The 25,289-nt window shown below is 46.0% G+C and overlaps 3 protein-coding genes across 3 annotated transcripts in view; 2 read left to right on the top strand and 1 right to left on the bottom strand.

Moving 5' to 3' along the window:
* LOC306826864 (dual specificity protein phosphatase CDC14AB-like) overlaps positions 1–4,332 on the top strand; it is a 9,706-nt gene extending 5,374 nt beyond the window's left edge. Inside the window, exons 8-14 of the mRNA XM_079348407.1 lie at positions 284–371; positions 531–761; positions 1,300–1,438; positions 1,703–1,922; positions 2,031–2,122; positions 3,136–3,270; positions 3,842–4,332. Of these exons, the coding sequence (XP_079204533.1) occupies positions 284–371; positions 531–761; positions 1,300–1,438; positions 1,703–1,922; positions 2,031–2,122; positions 3,136–3,270; positions 3,842–3,890 (954 nt within the window). The 3' untranslated portion in view covers positions 3,891–4,332. The remainder of the gene's footprint in view (positions 1–283; positions 372–530; positions 762–1,299; positions 1,439–1,702; positions 1,923–2,030; positions 2,123–3,135; positions 3,271–3,841) is intronic.
* Positions 4,333–6,729: 2,397 nt separating this feature from the next.
* fam151a (family with sequence similarity 151 member A) lies at positions 6,730–13,350 on the top strand (the record flags this gene model as incomplete). Its single annotated transcript, XM_079348841.1, has 13 exons — positions 6,730–6,785; positions 6,937–7,076; positions 7,798–7,947; positions 8,119–8,268; positions 8,373–8,535; positions 9,685–9,742; positions 9,826–9,915; positions 10,623–10,699; positions 10,924–11,060; positions 11,376–11,552; positions 11,817–11,923; positions 12,120–12,299; positions 12,750–13,350. 13 exons carry the CDS (start codon positions 6,730–6,732, stop codon positions 13,089–13,091), a joined length of 1,827 nt encoding a protein of 608 aa, XP_079204967.1. The 3' UTR covers positions 13,092–13,350.
* On the bottom strand, positions 13,136–22,880 carry LOC306826862 (acyl-coenzyme A thioesterase 11-like). The gene is given in 20 exon segments (XM_079348400.1): positions 13,136–14,065; positions 14,494–14,729; positions 14,804–14,821; positions 14,823–14,909; positions 14,912–14,933; positions 15,010–15,177; positions 15,989–16,122; positions 16,200–16,283; positions 16,409–16,475; positions 17,153–17,208; positions 18,629–18,767; positions 18,868–18,987; positions 19,132–19,193; positions 19,789–19,880; positions 20,157–20,292; positions 20,389–20,493; positions 21,259–21,319; positions 21,412–21,481; positions 21,659–21,871; positions 22,723–22,880. Coding segments are annotated over 19 exon segments (1,902 nt in total). The 5' UTR covers positions 21,864–21,871; positions 22,723–22,880; the 3' UTR covers positions 13,136–14,025.
* Between the last annotated feature and the right edge of the window lie 2,409 nt (positions 22,881–25,289).

The following is a 25,289-nucleotide window of genomic DNA, read 5'->3' as shown; positions in this document are numbered from 1 at the left end:
ACATGTCGACGTGCCCTTGGGCAAGGCACTAAACACAAGTCGCCCCAGTCGTCAGAAGAGTAGAAAGAGACAAACTAGAGTCTGCATCGGGGTTCCTTATCATCATGGGAGGGGCTGCTGGTGCATGTTTGAGTACTTCCTGCTCTCAGTGTTAGCCTCTTCCTTTTCAGCCAAGAGATGAACATGTTTGTGTCACAGGAAGCTCCAGCAGGGTTTCATCTGTATCATCACAGTTTAACAGTCATAATGTGATATGTTAACACGCCGTCTCTCTGTGTTGCAGCGGGTAGAAAATGGCGATCTGAACTGGATCATCCCGGGGAAAGTGTTGGCGTTCAGCAGCCCTCACCACCGCAGTAAGATAGAGAACGGTGAGTTACATTTTACAGGCTCCTCCCCCTCGCTTTAAAAGTCCCCTCTGAACATGGCTCTTACCTTGTGAGACTTGTCTTCCCTCTGAGCGTGACCTCTGAGTTCACGCCCTCAGGTTGTTGACTAACCAGCTTCCCTGGTTCCTCATCTGTTTGCAGGTTATCCTCTGCACGCTCCAGAGGCCTATTTCTCGTACTTTCTTCAGCACAACGTCACCGCCGTGGTCCGCTTGAACAGGAAGATGTACGAAGCCAAGCGATTTGAAGACGCAGGCTTTGAGCACCATGACCTCTTCTTTCTGGACGGGACCACGCCGTCTGACCTCATCATCAGGCGCTTCCTGCACGTGTGTGAGAGCACAGGAGGAGCTGTGGCTGTGCACTGTAAAGGTTTGAGTCTGCGTTCATGTTTTAATCACAGTCTGTAGCCGCTTTCACACACGCACTCCGGATGACATTTAGATAATCACAGGAGGACTGCTCCGGAGATTCTCCCGACCTGGATGTTCACATTATTCTCCTCACAGCTGGAGACGGTCCCAGCCAGACAGGGGGGGGGGGGGGGGGGGGGGGGTCAGACCTGACGTAAAAAGCTATAAAGATAAAATATTTGTCTTTATAAATATAAAATGCTAATTTATAAAATTCATCCACTAAAGAACAGAGAACAACTTAACAGGAAACTTAGTGCACAGAGATCATCGTGGTCGTATAGTACATGCTGCTGCGTTCCCACATCAGCTCACTTGGACTTTCTGCAGTAAAAAGACAAAGTTGTCTGGTTTGCCTTCACACACACAGCTGCTCCGGAGTTTGTCAGGAGAAAGAGTTAAAGTTCCTGCGTCCTGCAGACAGAACCGAGCAGTGTGTTGCAAGTCGTTCTGCTTTTCTTCACTTTCTGAAGAAACAAACTGTCACCCAATCACAGCAGGCCTGGGCCGCACCGGCACTCTGATTGGCTGCTACCTGATGAAGCACTACCGGTTCACTGCAGCCGAGGCCATCGCTTGGATCCGGATTTGCAGGCCTGGATCCATCATCGGGCCCCAGCAGAACTTCTTAGAGGAGTGAGATTTTGTTTTGCTATTGTTATATTATTTATGTTGGATTACCATGAAACTTTAACAATGTTTTTGTCCTGTTCTTTTTTTTTTTAAATCTTTGTCAGGCTTAACTTTAGTTTGTAGTGAAAAGTTCAGGCTGGTGAAAGTGTTAAACAATGTGAACAGAAGCTGCTGAACGTTTTTCTTGTATGAATGAAATCTGTCATTTATATGTTTTTATCAGCTGTTGTGCACATGCTCAGTATGTCCTGTTTCTTATTTGTGTAGAAAACAACACAGTTTGTGGATCCAAGGTGATGTCCATCGCTCCAAACAGAAACTGGTGCAGCAGAGACTGAGTCGGCAACAGCAGCTCCAACAGCAGCGTCTACAGCTGCAGAGTCCTGGTTCTGACGGGGTCCGACAGGAAGCCATGTCCCGCCTCCTCTCAAGCATGGAGGACCTGTCAATCAACACTTCCCTTTCGAAAACATACAGCTTGGATGAGGTGAGCGAGGGACTTTCTGCCATTTAAAGTTTTATTTGACTTCCATACCTAAAACTGTGTGTGTGTGTGTGTGTGTGTGTGTGTGTGTGTGTGTGTGTGACACTGAAGATTACCTTGAAGGGCAGCAGTCTTACTCAAGGAGACAAACTGAGAACGCTGAAGGCCAAACGCCCGCCTCAGTCGGCCTCCTCCACCTCGAGGTAGGACTTGGCGTCACACTTTGTTTTTGTTTAGCGCTGACGTCGTGCTCACGGGCGAAGCATCGAGTCGTTGGTGAGAAATTCAATGTTTTCAGATTGTAAGACGAGAAGATCAGTCACACTCCTTTAAAGGTAATGAAGCTGCGAGCGACACCACATTCTGATCCCTCCAACATAAATAAAGAGCTCACCAGGATCTGTTGTTATCTGAGGATGTGTCTCCACTATAAGACAAACTGAATGAAGGCAGCAGCAGTACAATATTTGGACGTCGTCTCAGAGACGGCAACCAATGATGGCGGTCACCATGTTGGAAATGCTGACTCATGCTAAACTAAGACAAAGAGGTGGGCTGCCTCTTTCAGTCAGAACAGAGTCCTCATAGAGATATGAAAACATGCTGTCAACATGGACGTTATGATATTGGGTGAACTGCAGGTTTGGCCTTTTTACACTGGCTTCATCTTTCACCAGCAGACTGGTTGATGATTGGTTACCCCTCACAGACGCATCCGTCATGATTGGTTCTGATAAAATCCTGTCAGGTCGGTTTTCACCTTTCAGTCAAGGTGTTTCATTGAAGCTGCGTCATAATAAACAGTTTGTAAATGAGCCAACAAATGAAACAAGTGTAGGAGTCAAAATGCTCCTTTCAGTCAGTTTGCGTGTGAGTGTAATTCAGACTTTGGCCACTGGGGGGAGTCTTGCATAAACCATTGGATTCATTGAATTCAGGTGTGTTTGGAAGTATTGTGTATATTTGTTTGACCGTGTGGACTTAATGTAACAGTTTATGTTTGATCTTCTATTGGACAGATTAAAATGTTTCTGATCATTATTGAACCCCGATCATGAACTAAAATAAACAGATTGGAAAACAATATTAGACATGTTTGTTTCAACGCCAGGAGCGTCCAGAAATAGTTCCACATGTCACATCTCAGCGGTGACTGATTTGGACAATACAAGGTTTTCAAACAGTCAGCACAGGTTGATTTGTGTTTCTCCTTCAGGTTGAACCTGACATCTCACTCCTCCATCCTGTCACCGCCAAAGTCCTCTAGAACGCCGTTCTCCTTCACCTTATCGCCCTCCTCCTCCAAGAAGCTGGTGCGCAGCTCCTCTTCATCCGCCGCACAAATCAAGAGGTGAGAGTGCGTGCTTTGGTTCCTTCTCAGTAAGATCCAACTGAAGAGCGTGGAAACAGCTGAAACAGGAAACAGACCTTTATCGTCCCTGGAAGACAAATGTGATGGACACAAAAACAAACAGAGATAGGACAAAGAATATCAAACGTGTCACTGTAGGTCAAAGGTTTGACTTAACTGTGCAGATTCCCTTTAGTGCAACACACACACACACACACACACACACACAATGCTGTGTGAGTACATGTTATATTTACTGCTGCATGATGTTCATCTTAGAGATGTTGGGTTGATTTAAAGAAGGATGGACTTCTTCTGTTCATGCTTTGATGTGGACCTGCAGACACACACACACACACACACACACACACACACACACACACACACACACTCTTCTCTGTCTCACAAGCAGGAAATAAAAACAGAAGCTAGAAGTCGTCAGAGCAGAAAGCTGCTCCGAGTGTTTCTTTACTCTTAGCAGAAGCTGAGCAGGATTGTCTGTGTGTGTCTGAAGTTCGGCTGTCATGGCCTCTGAATGAACCTGACATGATCTTGTTGTGTGTCTCCACAGTCCCTTCAGCCTCAGTCTGTTCAGTGCCAGGCCTGCTGTCGTTCCCTGACCTCCCTCCTCTCCTGCAGGACTGCTCACCAGTCGTCTTCGCCTTACACTCCACAGCTGTTATGATGATGACTGTCAAAAGGACGTCCAGACAAGCAGAACTCTTTATGGTCATCTTTATAGAGTGAACTGTGCACGAGCATGAGGAGCGAGGCGGCGCTCAGTTCTTGTGTGCCTGTGGTAGGAAACACACACATGGTAGGAGACGTCCAGGTCATCTATCATGAAGACTGTATTAAGAGTGGGCGAGTAGAATCTCCCAACCTTTCTGTCCTGACACTACAGTCATTCAGTAAAAGTACATCAGTGTGTAACGTAACCAGAGCAGAGATAAATGACCCTCAACACTCAGGAGGGAAATCAGCTGGTCAAACAGAATCTGTGATATCCAACATCAGTGTTGTTCTTACACTCTGACCTTCAGCAGCATCACAGTGAGCAGCAGCTGCAGCCATGTGGTGCCATGTGCATACGAATGAACGATTAAACAGTGTGTAATGAACTGGAGTTATCTTTAACTCCCAGGATCAATCACAGCCTCGATCTGGGTCAGGTTTGACAACTTCCCACAAACTGACTGATCGACTGTGAGACACGAAGAATACGTTTATAAAATCAACAAGGACTTAATGAGCAAAACAGAAAGTAAACAAAAGTACGGTGGCCCTGAGAAGTCAACTGCAAAAACACACAAACATGTAACACATTTTATGTTTTATTCAATGTTTTCTTGCATTTCATTAAATATAGTTTTGTTGTTTGCATTGACCTTTGGGCCACCATACTTCAGAGCCTGCAGCCTTTATCTCCGTCAGCTGACAACACCTCCTTTAAATTAGCCGTCTGTCATCACTCTCACTCAGCTCCACCCGACCGAGGGGCTTCAGCCCGTCACTGTAAAATCAAACTGTCAGTAGTGACACGGTGGAGCCCGGAGTTTTCTGACTGATCTGTAAGAAAACAATGAGCAAAGGTTGTTCTTCAACTTCTGTCTCAAAAAGGATGCACAAGTTGAACGCGCCACCAGATGTCACTGTTTTTTTAAATTTGAAGCCCTGAAGCTTCAATTCTCATCCTGCACAACCAAAGAAAACTTCCTTTAGACTTCGTCAGCCCATCTCGGGTTTAAAGTCTCGCTGCTCGGGTTGTCTGGGCGTGTCGCTCAAGTCTCTGGATGTCTCCATGTTTAATGTAACTCGGACTTCACAGTTTCTAAAACACAACCAAGTTCCAAACAGATCAGCTGATGTTCAAACAATGAGTGCAGATGGCTTTAAAATGAAAACCTGTTTTTGTTCAATAAAGTTTGATCTTTTTTTGTTGTTATTTTTGGACTTGAATGGTCAGAACAGCAGGTGAGAGAAAGGACAGCCTCTGTACCCGGGTGTTAGCTGGACCAGCCCCCCCAGAGCTGCTTACCATGAATATAAATATGCATCAGACGGCTGACTTATGAAGCTGAAGCTCTTAGTTTGCACGTTGCAGCTTCACTGTTCACGTAGTTCATTTTTGAATTGTAGCTGTAAACATCTTGACTTTGAAGGGTTCACAGTTTGTTTGTTTTGGTGCTAACACGCGGTCTAATGGCTGCTGCAACGCTGAAAGATAAATTCATTATTTATTACTGATGTTGACAAGTGATTGAAGTCTCTTATTGATCATGAATGTTTTTATATTTTGAATATTTATGAAATCGTACTCAGGGTCTTTTATACCTCATTCTTATGTTGATAAATAAATGAGTGAATTGAATGTGAATGTAACGTTGAGCTCGTCTCCTGTCAGAACATGTATCCAACATTATAAAAGACACATGGAAACACTCACCTGACTCAGGTGTTTTACCTGCTTCATGGATGTTGTCTTAAGATAAATAAAGATTGATTAATAAACGTGTTTGGAATGTAATTAACATGTTTATATTATATCTGGATTCTGTTTGACTTCATTGGTTTTACTGTTATTAATAATACATGATGTGACCTTAGTCCGTAGGGACTTGGGTTGGGATTCGGAGCGTTGCCGGTTCAAATCCCGGTGTGGACCAAATCTGCAAACTCGTCTGGTAGCTGGAGAGGTGCCAGTCCACTTTCTGAACATTGCCTGGATGCCCTTGAGCAAGTCACTCCTGTCGTGCATGTCCGTAGGATCCTGTTTGAGTGTGCATGTGTGTGTTTGATCCGTTAAGCATGTTTCATATTCACAGAGTGTAAACACTGAATTTAAGATCAGTCAATCTTAATGTTTAGCAGGATACTGACGATAAACACATCCTAACCCTCCACGCCACCAGTTACGTATGTTTCTGGGTTTTAGCCGCCAACCTTCTCCTTTAGCCTGGATTATTTCACCTTTGTCATCGGGCAGAAATAAGAGCTTCTCAGTAAGTGAGGATGTCTCAAGTTTCTATTCACTTTGTAAATCCACAGAGAAACTCACCGACAGAGAACGGCACAAAAAGAGCCAAAAAAAGGTTGAGTTCAACAATGTCCATGTATCCTATGAAGAGAAATGAATATATAATATTCCTAATCCAATGATTCTGAAGTTACACTGTGAAAAATATCAGAGCAGCCGCCACATCGTCTCAGATTAACATCGTACTTTGACTGAAAGATTCCAGCTGAAATCTTTCAATCATAAGTTCCCACTGTGGACATTAAGGGGTTAAAGGTCAAAGCTAGTCGAGGGCTCTCGCCTGCTGAGAGACTGAAGACAGCATGCGTCTCTTATCAGCCTGAGGACGGTGATCTCTGCTCTTTAGATAAGGCTCGTATGAACGAGTCAGCGCGCTCTGAGGATCCTTCCACACGCAGAGCGCACTGAGCAGGCAGACGAGGATGGCTGGAAGACAGGACGACCGAAGACAGGAAGAGACAGACGAACCGTCCAACAGGTCAGTCACAGATGAATCAGTGTTTTCAGATCAAACACAACGAGGCTGTTTCCATGCATCTATAATCACACCACAGGACAGAACATGGACATGTTCTATTTCACATACATGACTGAGTGATCTGCTTGTCCATGTTGGCGTGTTCCCACAGCTCAGGACAGAAATCACAGCGAGACCTTTATCTTGGATGTCTAACAAAGCAACACCTGATAGCGATATCTGTGGCTGTTGGACTTGTCCTCCTGCTGAGCGTCAGCTCTCTCACGGCCGTGTTTTTGATCTCAACGTCAGGTGCGTAAATATTAACCAGAGATCCTATGATACACTACATTGAGCTCTGTGATTGGATGAAATATCACTGGGTTGTTTTTAAGCAGCTGATTCAGACACATGAGGGCAGCTGTGGCTCACACATGTTCAAGTGTTCTTGGGTGATACATTAAACCTCAAACTGTTCTCAATGGCCTGACCAGCAGTGTGTGAGTGTGAATGAATGGGTTCATGCTGATGGACACACTGCATAGTGTGTAAATGTGACCTTTTAAAAAGTCCTGATGACACCAGAGAAAAACCTCGAGGATAGAAAAAGACAGAACAGACTGCAGTGAGGACAAAGAAAAATACCTCTAAAGTTCTTTCTGAATGAAGGTTTTAAGAGTCCAGACTTTGTGTGTATGGAGAGTTTTAAAGATCTCATGTTCCCGCTCACCCTTCACAGAGGCTCGTCCTCGGGACAGGATGAATGGGACGTGCTTTGAGTCAGAGATGAATCCTCTCAGGATCATGTCAGGATCAAACCCTGATCACGCCCCACTGATGGAACCTTGATATGTTGGTTAAAGCTGTGTTTGCTGAGTGTGTTTACATGCACGGTTCATTTAATGACACAATGAACCGACGACAGCTGTTGTAGATTTCCTGATAGAGAGAAGAGATAAGTGAAGCGTAATGACCTGAAAACCGTAGCTGTTCTTAATGTTTGACATGAACCTGTGTTTGTCTCACCATTAAGACTCCTCGGCTTCTCTCTCCTCATTTTCGACTGGTGGAGACATGCTGGACTTCCTGCTTGAGTCAGGTGTTATCAGCAAACAAGATGGCCTCCTGGCGTCCTGGTTTCACAGAGCCAACAGCAAAGAAGAGATGAACAAAGCTCTGACAAGTAAGCCCCGCCCCCCCCACCCTGCCACGTGCACACAAACACATCCTGGTACTTTGAAGGAGTTGTTAGTCTCTGCACCTCCACCAGATAAAACGTTTACAGACTGTGCTGCACAAAAACATCAAGAGCAGAACAAGAAAAGAGAGAGACAACCGTCTCTTATCCCCTCAGGTGAGTCCATGATTCTGGAGGCAGACGTCACTCTGCAGGGTTATGGAACAGCCAATGAGAAGCCAATCCCTATCATGGCCCACCCTCCCGACATATATAGTGACAACACCTTGGACCAATGGTTGGACGCTGTTCTAGCCTCTAGAAAAGGTATGTTTCAGAATAAAGACGGAAATGTTTCTTCGTGTTATAATAACATTAAAAGGGAGTCTTCAGAGTTAAAACACAGATCTGAATGCTGCGTCTGTCTGCAGGCATTAAGTTGGATTTTAAGTCTCTGGCCTCTGTGGGTCATTCATTGGACCTGCTGAGAATGAAGAACAGCAGCAGTGGAATAAACAGACCTGTATGGCTTAATGCTGACATCCTCAGGGGTCCTAATGTACCAGCATTCATGCCTCAAGTCAATGGAACCAGGTACGAAAAAAGGTCATGGGTGTCCATCAGTTCCTTACTGAGCACAAGCTTGAAATGTGCATGCATGATCTACCATGTGGTGACGGGTCAGGAATGAGCCAAATGCTGCTGACAAACAGCCAATGATTTCAGGTACATCCTGCACAGGTGCAGCCAAACAGGTCAGGTTTTACTGAAGGCTAGGACGTTGTGCCTAACAGAGAGAAACTACAGTACAAAGATGTGTGAGATACTGGGAGCAGGTCGAAGTCTAAGGAAGCAGTCAGGTGAAGCCAGTGGGGAACAGGCAGATAGTAAGTCGGAGCCAGATGACGGTTCTCGGAGCCACCAGGAAAGTGTTGACAGCCAGACAAATGTGTCCCTATTGGAGGAGCACAGGGATCAACGGGGAGTGTTCAGGAAAACACTCTGTATCGTTAATTCACAAAGCAGCCAACTTTAGGTTATTTACATAACCCCGGTTCAATTGTGACGGTGCGTTTGTAATATTGTTATAGCTTGTCTTGGCTGGGTGAAGCTCCAGTTCCCTCCTTATCTGCCTGTCTGTCTGTCTGTCTGTCTGCCTGCCTGCCTGCCTGTCTGTCTGTCTGTCTGTCTGTCTGTCTGTCTGTCTGTCTGTCTGTCTGTCTGTCTGTCTGTCTGTCTGTCTGTCTGTCTGTCTGTCTGTCTCGGATCCCCGTGCCTCCAGCTCCGGCGGGGGGGGGCAGATCGGTCATATCCACCTAGCTTAGCCCAGGTGTGACGGACAGAGCCTTCACCAAGAAGCGGGTCTCCCTCGGACATGTTAGTCTAGCAGGCCAGCTGGTGAAGGAGAAGCTCCTGGGTGAACGCAGCGCAGTGTAGAGTCCCAGGCTCTCCTCACAGACACAGAGAGATGTTATGACTGCAGGTCCACAGCTCGTGGAATGGAGAGTCTTGCATGGGATCAAAAAGAACTATCTGGAGGAGAGTGGGTGAACAGGGGAGGTTTACATACTGAGTTTGATTGTTGACAGGAAGCAGCTGTTTGTAGAGGATGAGCAGAGTGAGATGATAAGACGGGAGGAGCTGGCTCTTACTCACACCAGATGAAGGACAGAAGCATCCACCAATAAAAAGATACATTCAGTGTTTGTGGTCAACAATAAATGCTGTTATTTTCTTTTCCAGATTTCTAGAGTTAATTCAGGAGAAGTTTCCGGATGTGACCGTGTCCCCTGGATGGATGGTAATGGCTAGTAATCTTATCAGATCAGATGACCTTCACACTCTGACTCCTGCTGTAGTCCTGTTATTGCTTCTGATTGACAGGTGGCCTATTCGCCCCCTCTTTTCACTCAAACCTACAGCAGACACATGGTGGAGGACATGTATGAGATGATCAAAGATGTCCCCCAGAGGGTAAGCTTTCAACATGCATTAAATAACCTTAAAGCTGGGAAGACAAGTTTCAGTTTAACAATTTCAAACAACACACAGGAGAACGTGAAGGCCACTCCCCCCAAACACAATTGTTATTGTTCCAATCCTTATCTTAAATAAGTGCATGACATCTTTAGTGATCTGAGTCAATAGAGGCGGCACATTATACTCCTCCTGACCCACAGGAGGGGAACTACTCACAGTGCCTTTACACATCCACACACTGATGGTAGAGGCTGCTAGAAGTATTTAATACCAATCATACAGTGCTGATGAAGCAGCGGGAACTTCGGGGTTAATCGGACATGTTGCTGCAGGAGCTGGGGATCGAACCCCCAACCTTCAGGTAGTGCTTCGTCATTGGTTTATGAATGTGTATGAATGGATGAGTTCATACTGACTGTAACTCTTCCTGTCATATGTGTAATGTGTACATGTATCTACACGTTTGTATAGACTGAGCAGCAGCAGACCATGATGCAGCAGTTTCACTGACTGCAGCAGGAGAGAGTTTGAAGTGACAGATAGAGGGACTGTCTCTTTAAGACTGTAATGATGTCGTAGTCGTTCACATTTATGAGAGTGAAATAATGACAGTATCTGGTTGTTACACTTGTAGAAAAGATGACACTTTTGCTAACGTATAATTGATATGTAATAAAACATGAAGTGGATTTTTCTCGTAGGTGACGTTCCCAGTCCACGCCCTGCTGGTTCAGAGGGGCTGGCAGCACATCAGCTGGCTGCTCAGTCAGTCACCACGGTAACCAAGACAATTGAAATCTGTATCATAGCTATAAGTTAAGATCAAGCGTTACCATAGAGACCTACGCACAAACAGCTCACATACATTAATAAACCCTCTGTCCCAGCTGTCTCAGATTAAAGAAACAAATCAAGACTGAGACTTTATTAACATTACTGAAACACATCGCTCGGTACTTTGTGACACTCGGACTGTTTTTGTTGTTGTGGTTTGGTGTCCAGGTTCAGTCTGACGTTGTGGCAGGGTTCAATTCATCCAAACATCAGTGACCTGCTGTTCGTTCGAGACAACTCCCATCCTGCCAGAGTCTACTACGACATCTATGAACCAACTCTGTCTGCATTCAAACAGTCTGCAAGTAAGGAAGGGTCGCTTTGAGATCCACCAATGGTGAACGCATGCTAAATGAAGCTAAGCTAAAAGTAACAAACAAAGGCTGTTTTCACACGAGCACCTGAACATTTATAGTAAGTCTGGTAGCTCGCCACAGAAATGCTCCTGAGTTGGTTGTTCACACACGCACCTGTTAGCGGGAGGCTATGCGTGACGGACAGGGGGGGTGGGGGTCTGACAGGGTCAGGACTAAGATGTGAAAGAACAGCAGTCCAACAACAGAGGACTGTTTGAAAAGGGGAATAATATGTCCTCTTTAATGTCTGAATACTGTCCACAGGGCAGCAGGGTCGTGTCAGGAGATTCTACCCTGGAGGAGACCTCATGAACTTCCTCTTTCCGGCTCACAACTCAGACCTGGACTACAGTCACATGTCAACAGTCACACGGCCCAACAGTGAGGAGCTCCGCTGGTTCACCGTCAGAGATCTGTCCTCCTTGATGGCTCAGCTTACAGGTACAAAGACGCTAAAGACGAGGACAGACAATGCACTGACGACCTTTTAGGATGAACAGCTTCACCAGTTATTAACAACATTATGACCCCCCCCCCAATCTAATGCAACAGTTCTATCATTCATGTTCATCGTCTTCAGGTTTTGGTCAGATGGTCATCATTGTTCTCTGTATTTATGATTGGTGTCTTGGTGGGTGTTCTGGGTGTGCAGGACTTGAGTGCCTTTGTTCTCTTCTGGTGTTCACCTGTGTTGTGTGAGTCCAGGTGCTGCTGGTGGTCTGTTGGTTCTTCGTGTTGCTCCTGACAGTGAACGACCTGGAGTCCCTCTGGTGGAAAGTTCTGGAGAGCTCTCGGGGGCCCTCACGCTGCAGGTAATAATAACAGATTGTTTGGTCTTTTGATTTCTGGATTACATTGCTGTAATAATAATACTTCAAAAGAAAAGCTCAGTTATATCGTCAATCCCGTCAGAGCTAAATGTGGACGCTTTATAAACGGCTCACATACAGTAAGTCAGATCATGCAGACACGCACATGTTGATAGCTGAGGCCTTTTTGTGTTTGCAGGACGTCCTGTTGCTGCTCGGTCAGACACCTGAGGCACCCTGGGGTGTTCACCTGCAGATCCGCACTCAGCAGCTTCTGGAAGCTTCTCTCAAACTGTTGCATTCAGCTTACAGCAGAGAGGAGCTGTACAGACCGGTCTGGGTCAGCATGGAGGGTGGACAGAGCTCTCACAACACAGAGGCATGTAGCCTTCTCCCACCTCATCACTCCCCCCCCCCCCCCCCCCCCCCCCCCCCCCCACACACACACACACACACACACAGCGCTCCTCTGGTTCATCATGTTTACAGAGGTCACCATTATCAGAGAGGTTTTTAAATGTTTGGGCTGCTTTAAAGAACGCAACAGGAAGAGGTCGTCTTTGTAGTCCAACTTCTGTAGATTGTAGTTTTTACACAGCAGATCCATTTATATGCATTTATGCCTGCCAACCAAGCAGCGGGAGAAACTTGCACAAGGACACATCGGACATATGGCTGCAGGAGCTGGGGATCGTATATTAAAAAAACAAAACACGATTGAAAATCCTAAAAAAACTAAACGTAAAATGCTTGAAATAAAGACACAGTTAAAACGTTGTTTACATCCAATGTGGATGACCTCAGGATTAAAACGTGTCCTCTCTTTCAGGAGTTTGTGTCCACGGTGGACAGGCTGTTTCCGTACGTCACCCTCGTCCATCGGGAGCAGAACTGGCCCCCTCAGGTCCCAGACACACTGAGCAGCGTGTCTCAGAGGGTGGCTGTACATCTGAACACACTGCCATACGGACCCGAGGGACCTCCGTCTCTGATGGACATGATGGACAGATATGACCTCATATTAGAGGAGGACACAAAACACCCAGCTGGAGCTTTTAGAGACTTGAAAAGACTGAAGAGAGAGCGAGGAGGGAGAAGAAACACGAACCTGTACGTGATATCTGAAGAGACGAGCAACCCAAAACTAGTGCACGCAAAGAGCTCTAATTAAGACTGACACTACTACACATCATTTCATTTATTAATCATTTATTAATAACAATCATGATCACTATCATCTATGTTGATCTTTAAAAACAGTTTTGTTTTTTGTCTTTAGTTTGTTTGTCTGCCTTATTTCTCTCTTAGTCTTTTTCCTGTTGTTGAACTCAATAGTCTTCGTCTCTCTTTATGACCTCGTCACATTTTAATTCATGTTCTCCTGCTTTGCACAATAAAAATAACTTTTAAGGTCTGGACAAAAAAGAAAACGGTTGCGTGTGAATTTAATTGTTAAAAGAGATCCTGACCTTGAGTTTGTTTCTGTGTCTCAGTGCCTTTCTTTGGTCATCCTCATGTTACATCGTCAGCAATAAATCTAACCCTGCAGTTCATCCAGTGTCCACTAGAGGCTGGCTGCAGCAGCACAGGAAGTCCCATACACACCCATTCAAAAAGCCAGTTTTCACATCAGACATGAACATGTTTACAGCCTGGTGCTGTTACGACACATTACAAGGGCCCTGAAGCATAAAGCTTTAAGGCTGTTACTGGCCTACTTCCTCATGTTTGTTTCAGACTCAGACTGAGCACATAGTAAATGTAACTGATGTGAAATGTGACCTCGCATCTCTAATCACAGGTGGCATTATGTAGTGTACTCTATGGTATCAGTCCTTACATCAAACAGATCAGTGAACAACAAAGGACTGATGATGCTCTCAACACTTCTAAATGAACTCTACACCTCAGTAAAACAGAAAAATACACTTTTCATTTGTGTTCACACAGATTTTAAAAACATGATTCTGGTTCATCAGTTAGCACGAAGTGTCTTTTCTCATCATGTTGTATTATCATGTTGGTTTCGTGGGCGCTGGTGTTCGTGGGCGTGTCCTCATGGATGGAGGCTACAGTCAAATCTGGCCTATGGCTCCTTTCCCACCTCAGTCCCGACTCTCTCTCCCTGATTTCTGTCTCCTATCTCTACAATAAAAGCCCAAACATACATCTTATAAAATACAGAAAATTAAAAAACCCTTTGATTTCACTTTCCTATTATTCAACCATCACATCACATTTTTTAAAAACAAAATAAAAAGATTCAGAATATTGTAAACAAGTTTCATCCTCTGATTTCTTTGACGCAGTTAACCGTACCATGTCGTACAGCGGTTCTCAACTGGTGGCTCTGGACCCAAACAGGGGTCACCAAGTTGTGCCTTGAAGACAAATTGAGACAGAAAGTCTCAGAAGAACTTTTTGTGTTGTTCAGTTTCTGTTTCCGTTGAATCAAACAAATCAGAATGATTGACAGAATATGGTTATTATGGTGTTGGGTCCTGAAGCTCTCCCAGCTGAGAACCACTGATGTAGTACAAGCTGCAGATCTCTGATGGACACAAAGCTCCTACAGCTGGGTGCTCCGGAGGGCCGCTGACAGGCGCTCAGCTTGGTCCTCACAGGTAGGACTGTCTGGGCTCCAGTCCGGGTTCTGGCCTGTTTGCATGCTGGGGATGGACCACAGCCGGTTCCTGGTCAGGTAGCGGCTGCAGGAGCAGAAGGTGTGGTAGAAGGACGAGGAGAGGCCGGCGATGTCTGTGGAGATGTAGGGAAGGACCTCTGGAGATGCCTGGTTATAGTAACTGATCTGAGAAAGACAAAAACACGATGTTTAGTTTGGATGTTTCAATGTAAATCAGACTAAAGGATTGATCATCTTACGAGTGACTTGTTGTCCTTTGGTCTCCAGGATGGTAAATCCTGCACACAGAACCTCTCCTCTGTGATAGCCTTCAGTCGGAGGATGAGTGGGCAGAGGACACCGACCGGCAGAGCGATGACATACGGATCTCTGCGGAGGGAAACACGAGTTGATGGTTAATGATGTGCCGTCGCTCCTCTGTGCCGTCACAGACATCAGCACTGACCCGCTGCCACACGGCTTCCTGTTGGAGGCCAACAAGATGAAGTCCTGGAGAAGGCCTTCTCCCTGACGGGCTGAGTCAGAGGACGCCACTCCGCCCTGATGCACGGACGGAGTCACCACACGGTACAAGAAGTCGTCGTCGTCGACCGGGTAGATGAGCTCACAGTGGCTGATGTGGAGGAGAGAGAGAGGAGAGAGAGAGAGAGAGAGAGAGAGAGAGAGAGAGAGAGAGAGAGAGAGAGAGAGAGAGAGAGAGAGAGAGAGAGAGAGAGAGAGAGAGAGAGAGAGAGAGAGAGAGAGAGAGAGAGAGAGAGAGAGAGAGAGAGAGAGAGAGAGAGAGAGAGAGAGAGAGAGAGAGAGGATCAGGGTGCTGATAGAAGAGAAGCACTCTACCTGTCACACAAACATCAGTGTGAGAAAAACATGGTGAAGTGTATCGTACTAATACTATGTGACCTGAGAAACAAAAGACGTTCTGCCTTAAGTTCCTCAGGTTATGTTGTAGGTCATGCTGCTTGTTGTGGCGTGTGACGCTACAGGTTCTTAGTTTAGTTCATTAGTGGGGAGGAAAGATGCTTCGTACCACATTTAAGCAGTTTGATCATTTCAATCTGCAGGTCGACACACAATACAACAAATCATATAGATTCATATCATTACACACGTGTGCTCAGAGTCCACACAAAGACGTCAAGGTTCACATACTGAACACAAAGAGGAAGGAAAGTCAATCTAACGTGATCAGGACGTGTTATTTACAGTCAGTGTGTACTTTTAGTTCATGGGGATTTGGTTCCATTCTTTTAAGGCTGTATATGAGACAGAGGACTCTACACCCCCCCCTAGTGGTGGACCGTGTGGTGCTGCAGGTGGTTTCAGAGCAGAGAGAGGGGGAGCAGCGCTGGGTAAGATAATTTAGTGGACCAGAAGGACTGATGGACGAGGTCTGTCCCGCTGAGAGGACATGTTTTCAGTCTTACTGATAATGTGTGTCCCAGCTCGGCCTGTTGCTCAGCTCGGCCAGCAGACAAAAGGCTCGTTGTGCAGGAACGTCCACCTCCGACTCCACCCTGATGCTCAGCATGGACTTCTGCTCCAGGGTGAACAGACGGACCTGGACACAGAGCACACGTCAGGCTGACCCGCTCCTACACACCAGCTCCTCCCTGTTCCTCAGGAAACACCACCGACCTCGTCTTTCTCAGAGCTCAGGCGCCAGCGTTTTCTGGCAGCCAACATCTTCAGAGCGGACACATTGTTGAAGCTCAGATACACCTTGAAACACACACACACACACACACACACACACACACACACACACACACTCAGGGAGTCAAAAGCAGTCCTCTTCAGGTGTGGACACCGTCATGTCCTCAGGGGTTCTGAAACACTTGTCTCACCTGGTTTCTCGGGTCCCAGGGGACAGACAACGGCACTTCAGCCTGCTTGCGTGAAATGATGTACTTCCTGAAAGAAGAGACAGTGTGTGTTATGACGGAGTAATAAAGTGTGTGTGTGTGTGTGTGTGTGTGTGTGTGTGTGACATTCTTGTGATTCTTAGAGCTGCCTTTGTGGACTTCGTGCTGAGCTGCAGGTACCCGCCCCTTTACTGTGAAAAGCCTGACGTTGTGTGCCGACAGCTTATTGGACGGGAGCTGGTGCTGCGTGTGATTGGTGAGTATTTGAGGGGGGCTGCAGACGCCTTGTTCCTCAGATGTGTCCCTGCTTACATCCTGCAGTGACGGCTTGTTTCTGTAAGATGACCTTTAAATCACGCCTGTTGTTATTATTGTTAGAAAGTGTTTTCTTTATTATTGACTTCTTTAAGACGTCTGGGTCAGAGTCGGGGAGAGGAGGCGTTTTATTTCCTCCTGTTTTTCAGTTGAGGAGGTCAGTAAGAGGATTTCCTTAAGAGGTGTTTCGGCTGTTTGATTAGGATGTGATGTGGAAGGAGATGGTCACCTTTATACCACATCAGGTTTCAGGCTGGGCGTAACACCATGTCACACCTTTCTGGAAACTGCAGAGAACTCTGGATTTTGGTAGCATTACTTTTGTTATGACACCATCTGTATTCCTGCAGTGTAGAGTTGGCTCAAGAAGCTCACAAAGAATCTTTAAAGGAATATAAAAAAACAGCTCACCTGTCCAATCGGATCTTCTTCCTGGCTATGGCTTCTTGAAACCGCCTTTCTCCTTCCTGTCAATCAAAGACACAGAGAGAAATCAAGTCTTCAAAAACTCATTTCTAATGATGCCCACCAAAGTATTATTTCCATACACTTTTTTTATTTTTTATAATCCTTTCCACCAAAAAAGTGGGCTGCCGTGGGTTTTTTTTGTCTCCTCACAGCGAGGAGGTTGCTGGTTTGAATCCCTGGGTACTTCCTCCCATCATATTTATCATAAAAACAGAGATTTATGGTGTCAGACTGTTCATCAAGGTTCGACTCAAATCAACATGAGGTGTGATACATCCCTTCAGGGTGTTGCTTTGAGTCTGTGTTTGAACGTTTGCTCGTTGAGTGCGACGACCTGGCTGATGGCAGACGAGCTCATGTCTGTGATTGGTCGTGTTTTTCTGACACCACCTCCTCCACACGCTCACACACACTCAGCGTGTGAGTGAGGTCTCATGTCTTACACTTAGTGAAGGTAACAGCAGGCTTCCCTGAACATGCTGCATTTTTCTGGACCTGTTGATACCGTTGTTGGACGGAGACAGAAAATCTACTTCTTTGATGAGTTGGTTTGAAACTCAGATTTTCTGTTATAAATCTCTTCAAGTCCGAGCTGACAGCCCCCAGAGAGGCTCTGACCTTGTACACACAGTGTGAGGTACTGTTATCAATCCGATCAGGTCATATCAGTACACTGGGTCAGTACGCCTGTTCTACACTCATGGATCTGTGTGTTGAACAGTCACGTGTGACTTCTTATTGAACCCTCCCGCCGACACCAGCTGGTCTCTGCAGGTCTAAAGTCTGCCTGAGGTGTGCCCACTCTCCTTTTATCAGCCACACATCTGAGCTCTGGATCATCAAATGTGGAGAAACATGTGGGGATTGTGTTCTGCTTTGTTAGCGTGTGATTGTCATACATGTTCCCAGTGCTGCTCAGCAACACGGACAGAGGCTGAAAACAGCAAACATGGTATCTCTGCAGTCACTGTTCATCAATAAACAGCTACGACCACTGACACTGAACTCTCTGCACTTTGACTCCTAGAAACACGGGCCGCTCCTTCTCAGGGATCAATGGTTACATCAATAGTCTCCCCACTTGTTGAGTCAGGCAGAGTTCATGTGTGATCTTTGATCCAAATCAATAAAAGGTTCATGGACTCCAGCTCGTTTAGCTCTTTCACACCTTCACTGAGGAAAGAGTCCGTCAGTATGAACTCATCCATTCACACACTGCTGACAAAGCAGTGGGAGCAACATGGGGTTGAGCGTCCAGGGAAACATCGGATATTCGATGCAGGAGCTGGGGATCGAACCCTCGACCTTCTGGTTGAGAATAGTTGACTTGTTATCTTTAATTATTGATTTCAATCAGAATGAAAACAAACATGTCAAAGCCCCTGCAGTAAGTGCCTCTTTTTCTGCCCACTAACTCACCAGGGGTTCAGGTCGTATCCGTGGTAACGTGCGTGGCTTTCCAAGGTCATCGAGCACCTCGAACGTCATGAATGCAGAGTTGATATGTCGGTTAGGTCCCTCCCCCTGGTAGGCCTCTGCTCGCACGCCCACCTCAATACTGCACCGAACACACACACACACACACACACACACACACATTTATATGTCTCTGACGTGGAGTGTGAGACGCTCTGGCAGCTGGTGGTGGACAAACGGACCTGTTTTTGAAGGCGTTGTTGACGATGGCCCTCAGAAGCAGTCTGTCTCCCACCTGAGAGGGTCCTCTGAAGGTGAACATGTCGATGGTCCGCAGAGTCGGGTGAGCCTGACACAGACGACTGTGCAGAGAGAGAGACGTGGGCTCATGTCAGTGTGTGTGTGTGTGTGTGTGTGTGTGTGTGTGTGTTTATATGAAACCACTGCAGACCTGTGTGACCCTGCTGGTTTGTGACCAACATTTAGACGTGTGTGTGTTTTTGTACCTGGCAGCAATTGTAGCAACGTTCACCATCCAGGCCATGATCTGTCCTCCGAATGTGTTCACCTGGTGTTTCCACAAACATGAACATTCAATCCACCGCTCAACACTACAAACAGTGTGAATGCATTTATGATGATGTTAGAAGGGACTACATGATGTGACCGTTTGGATCATGACTGTGTTGATTTGTCTCCTACGTCTGTTCTTCACACAGCGCGTCACAAACACGTAACATAAAGACACCTCATCACTTCATTCATGAGCTCACTGGACAATCCTGAGGGACTCCTCGCACCCCGGTCACCACTCCTTTGAACTCCTGCCCTCGGGGAGGCGTTTCAGGGCAATAAAGAAAAACTAACAGACTGAAAAACTGTTTCTACCCGAGAGCTGCTGCTGCCCTGAACTCATCCGCTACCTCTGGGGACTGGACAGTGTTTTTTCTGATCTGTTGTTTTGCACATAAATATTATATGATGTTATTTACACACATATTTCTCTCAGTTACATATTTGCACATTTTGACTTCCTCCCTGTACTGTTTTTCCTTCTCGGTTTTTTATACGAGAGCTGCTATTTTTTAATTTTTAATTCTGAAGAGGAACAATGACAATAAAAAAGAATTCTGATTTCTGATCATGAGAATCAAACGAGTCACCTGATGGTTGGCGTGCGGCGGTAGAACCAGTTCAACACTCTCCACTTTGGTCTTTTCTGCTTCCACCGCAGTGCCTTCTGCAGAGCTGTCAGCTGAAACACACACACACACAGGCACACACACACACACACACACACACACACACAATGCAACGCGTGTCAACAGATCAGCATGTATAATAAGGACATGAGATATAAAGAAGATATTTTCACTGAGAGTAAATAATGACAAAACAGACAGCTGGGTCCTCAAAATAAAAAATTAAAATTATGCCACAAAAAATAAAATTAAAAAAAAGACGAGTTCATCAGACCGATTTCTCAGCCTCTCCTCATGTGCTCTGATGTACGGTGTGATGTAACACCCACCCTGCTGGATGGACCCGCGAGAGAGCAGATCTTTGATGATGTCATCATGTAGCATTCGAACACGCCGCCTCTCAGCCGCCACACTGTACTCCACCTGCTCTCTCTGAGTGTGAGCTACGACCGGCTGTAAGGTCACCTGGGGGTCAAACGTCAGTCAATGTGACTAATACACACACACACACACACACACACACACACTCTTCATGATCTCTGAATGAAACGCATCACTTACCTTCTTTCCCGTGTCCGTGCGCTGAGTGACGAAGGTGGCGTACGCGTGACAAACTCTCCAGTGCCGATCAGAGAACAGGTCTTCACAGCTCACCTGTATGCCCACCTACAGGAGGACAGGACAAGGAAGTCATGCTGTCCACCTTGGTCCATGTGTTCAATGTGTGCTTTGCTTTGCAGAGAGGGACAGGAACAGTTTCTGATCTACACCGGAGCATTGCTTCACTTGTGTAACGTGCAGCAGCCCGCTGACACCTGAAAACATCGACCACGAGAACAGAAGTCTTCCTCTGTGTCGTGCTTTTCACTTCTTCTGCTCTTTCACACATACACACCCTGATGGACCAGTAGCAGCAGTCTGTAGGGACTTGGGTTGGGAACCGGAGGGTCGCCGGTCCTGGTGTGCACCAAACTAGAGAAGGTGGTCTGATGGGGCCGACTGAGCACTGAGGGTGTGTGTGAAGGTGCACTCACAGTCTGAGTGCAGGAAGTTATCAAGAGCAGTGCAGCCTGCTGGATTTCACTGTCAAAGCTGATTCAAGTCCTTTTTTCATGGAGTTAAAAACATCAAACCTGATCCACAGTGAGATCAGAGGCTGTACTTTATACTACTATCTCAATCAGCATGCAGTCATGCACGCACTGCGTTCAACAGGAGGCTGTAGTCTGACTGCCAGTCGTGCTCGGCCTGGTTGAACTGGTTTCCCGTCCTGGAGTGTGGAAGTAAACAAGTTCAAACAGCAGCGCTTCAGCATTCCGACCTCTGACCTGGCACTTTGCATTGTGGGTAACAGCACATGAGGCAGACTGTACAACCAGATCAGTACATACTACGAGTGTGGTAAAACCTGCAGAGCGGGACCTGACTGACCTCCATGCTGGTGTTGAAGGCTCGGTTGACCTTTGCCTTGATGTTCACCACCTGACCCACTCTACACAGGGAGACATTAAAGACTGTGATGAAGCACACACACACACACAACCTCTGTATGCAGCACACACACACACACACACTTCCTGTTACCTAATGGTGTGTTCAAAGTGGATGTCATCCATTGAGGCGGTGACGCAGGGACTCCCAGCATGCCTTTCAGCTGCCCGTGAGACACAAGCAAAGAAGGAAACAAATCTGTGTTAGTCAACACACGCCTGGAGTGGAGAACGCAGAGACACACACACACACACACACACACACACACACACACACACACACACACACACACACACACACACACACACACACACACACACACACACACACACACACACACCAGAAAGGCAGGCGGTGGAGTCGATCCATTTGAGCAGTTGGCCCACACTGAGTTCCTGACGATGATTGCTGTGACATGGCATCACTATCTGACTCATTTTCACTTCTGTCGGGTTGACCCTCTCCTCCTCCTCCTCCTCTTCTTCTTCCTCCTCCTCATCGTCCTCCTCCTCTTTCTCCGGACCACCAAACACTCTTGAACTCATGTCGAAATCTGCACAGGGACAAATGGTTACTTAGTCTCCTTCACAAAGACCACAGTTTGGAAAGACGTCAGACTCTGTAGATCCACACGGTGATTTCCTCACAGAGTCAGGGAGACGTTGCCGCGTGGTCTTGTGATGGTTGTTAATCCCTGTCAGAACTGCCATATCTTAATATGTGGTATCTCAAAACGTCATGTTAAATGTTCCTCATGTTATTAAGCTGTAAGTTGTTGGCAAACACAGTTTACCGCAACTTCCTTACTAGTGATTCATTTCCCCGTCAGAAGACTGAAAGTTCAACCATTGAGTGACTGTCAGCAGGGATGGTGTTGAATCACTTCACTGTTAGTTTGAAAACCACATTTAGCTGACTGCTGAATAAGCTGTTTTCTAAAAAAACACGTCGAGTTCATTTATTCAGTTTGACTTTAAACACTCCGAGAAGGAAACATCGCGGTAAAACAGGTGATTTGTAGCCAAAGATCCTGCTGCATCCACACGACAACAGGACATGTCTCCACAGGTCTGTGGTCTACACAGGTCTACAGGTCTGAGAGGGGGATCGGGAGACTCAGGACATGCTCACGAGCTCGACAACTTTCGCGGCTGCAGGAAGGAAACTTTTATCTGCCTCCATGAAACATCTGCACATCAAATAGAAACATCAGCGACATGTTTCCCCTGAGGGAGTCATTACTGCAAACAGAAAAATGTCAGACTTTAAAACTTCAACAATGTCCGAGTTTCAGATACCGTGACGTCATCTATGAGCTGAAGTTAGCGGCGCGAGGACAAACAGAAAACAAACACAGGTTCAAAAGTTCACTTTTAAAAAGTTATAAAACTTTAAAACACAAACCTGACTTCTAACACTGACAGTGTGTTAAGCTGTTTGTTGATATGATGGCACGCTGTCAGCATAGCATGTTCCGGTAATAACTTTCAAAATAAAAGCCGACTGTAGTCTGCCAACAACAAAATAAAGCAGAACTGTATCTCCAACAAAGTAAAACAGTTATAATATAGTAATCCATCAATCGATTAGTAGGATAATCATGTATATTATACTGCTATGTTATGTACGGATTCATGCTAAACATATATTTTATAAATGTATAAAATAAATCACAAAAAATAAATTGGCTTATTATAACAAAAAACGTGAGTGATGCTGAGGGTCAGAAGTTAGGACATGGCAATCTATGTTATTGTATGTTTTCATTGTTCACATTTTGAGAATTACTTTAAATCATTTTAAAAAGGGACGTAACATGTTACATGTGTGTTTACTTATAAAGCAGGTCCTCCTGTGGTTATGGTCCTTTAATCATTGCTCCATTGGTTTGCAGGCGGAGTGATGCAGGGCTCTCTTCATCCGGGTCCCTGTCAAAGTTGGCTGCTTCAAAATGTGCATGCAGAGTGAGCTATGTTTCCTCTACACAGCAGTTATCTCAAGACTCTTTACAATGTGAGCAGGCCCTATAATAATACAACAGGTCCTTGTTGTATTATAATAATAATGTAAAATATTTTAACAATATTATAATAATTATCTACAAAGACATGGTGGAGAGCACAGCAACATTCAGCAAACCTACAGTTTGAAGTAAAAGCTTCGGGCTGAGACGTGGAGCTGAACCCGACTCATGATGAAACTGTGCTGGACAGACTCGAGATGAGGGAGATGCAGAAAGAAGGCTTGTTTGTTGTTTGGGGCAAGCAAAACATTTTTCTCATTATAATTTAACAACTTTTTACATTTTGGGCAAAAAAGTTTTGGGCTCAGCATTGTGTTACATTATCGACCAGTTATGACATTTCAGCTTTTGTTACATGTTTTTTTATCACATTTTGGGCTCCAGGACCGTGACAAACAAAGCAACAACAACAATTAACAAGAGAGATTTATAACTGTTGTTTTGTTTGTCAGAACATTACAATATGTTTATAAAACATTTACTGGTTCATATGTCATTGTATTTACGTTGTGTTTAATTGATAAGCAGCTTTATTGTTACTTCTCTCTGTTGTCAGTCGTTAGTTAAAGTTTGTGTTGAACACTGGAGAGCAGCACTGAGCACAGATGTGTCAACCTGCTGAGTGGCTCTTTGTTCAGACTGCCACCCAAACCTGATGTTCTGACCTGAAGTCGATATAACTGACTGACCGTCCACATTACAAAGTGCAAGTGACCAGATCTGATCTGCCTGTCCGTATTGACATGGTCTGACAGTCACACAGGAAGAGGTGGAGGCCATCATATAAAAATTGAAGCCGTCCACCTGTGCACTGGACTCCTTCCCTTCAGCCCTACTGAAGACCAACATCTCTGCCATCTCTCCTTTCATCATCATAAACCACTCCCTCCAGGTCGGCCATATCCCACCTGCATTAATAACTGCTGTCATCAGACCACTACTTAAAAAACCCGTCCTGGATCCAGAAGTTTTTTCCAACTAGTCCCATCTCCAATCTCCTGTTCTGGAGAAAACTGTTGCAGCACAACTTCAGGATCACCTCACTCATAATAGAAATTTCACTCTGGTCTCCGCCTGGCCATAGGGCAGAAACTGCTTTGGTCAGGGCCACCAGTGACCTCCTGATGGCAGCAGACACTTCCTCTGTCCTCTTGGATATTACAGCTGCTTTTCGATACAGTCGACCACAACATCCTCCTCCACCGCCTGCAATAGACTCACAGGAAACACATAACTGGTGTCCCCAAGGGCTCGGTGTTGGGCCCCACCCTTTCCTCCATCCATGCTCCCCCCTGGACAGTGTCATCAGCAGGTATGGATTAAGCTACCATTGCTATGCTGATGACACACAGCTGTACATCAGAACCACCCCCACCTCCTCCTCCCCCCTGCCAACATCCACACTGACCACCTGCCTGCTCCAAAACTGAAGCCATCCTCATGGGCGCACTATCAGCTCCACTCCATCCCCATCACCAACATCACTTTCTCTGGTCAAAACATTCCCACTTCTGTCACCAACCTGAGTGTTAAAATGCACCAGCAGCTCAGCTACAACGCCCACATCAATCACCTCCGCAAGTTCTACCACCTCAAAAACATCGCCATGCTCCGCCCCTCACTCACCCTGGGAGATGCAGAGAAGCTTGTCCACGCCTTTGTCTCCTCCAGGTTGGACACTCCTCATCGGGATCCTTGGCAAGAGCATCCAGAAGCTCCAGTATATTCAAAACAGTGCTGCCAGGATCCCTTCACTGGCTCCCCGTCACACACAGAAATTAATATAAGGTATCCCTCCTCACCCATCAGTGCATCCATGGATCCTCCTTACCTTCAGAAGCTCCTCACCCCCCAGATCACGTCACACACCCTCCATTCATCCACACACACCCTCCTAACACCGAGGACCAAGCTCAGGGGCGATGGTGCTTTCTCTGCTGCTGCAGAA

This window comes from Symphodus melops (assembly GCF_947650265.1).
Source record: "Symphodus melops genome assembly, chromosome: 7".
Taxonomy (NCBI): domain Eukaryota; kingdom Metazoa; phylum Chordata; class Actinopteri; order Labriformes; family Labridae; genus Symphodus; species Symphodus melops.
This window is presented reverse-complemented; position numbering and strand designations above follow the sequence as displayed.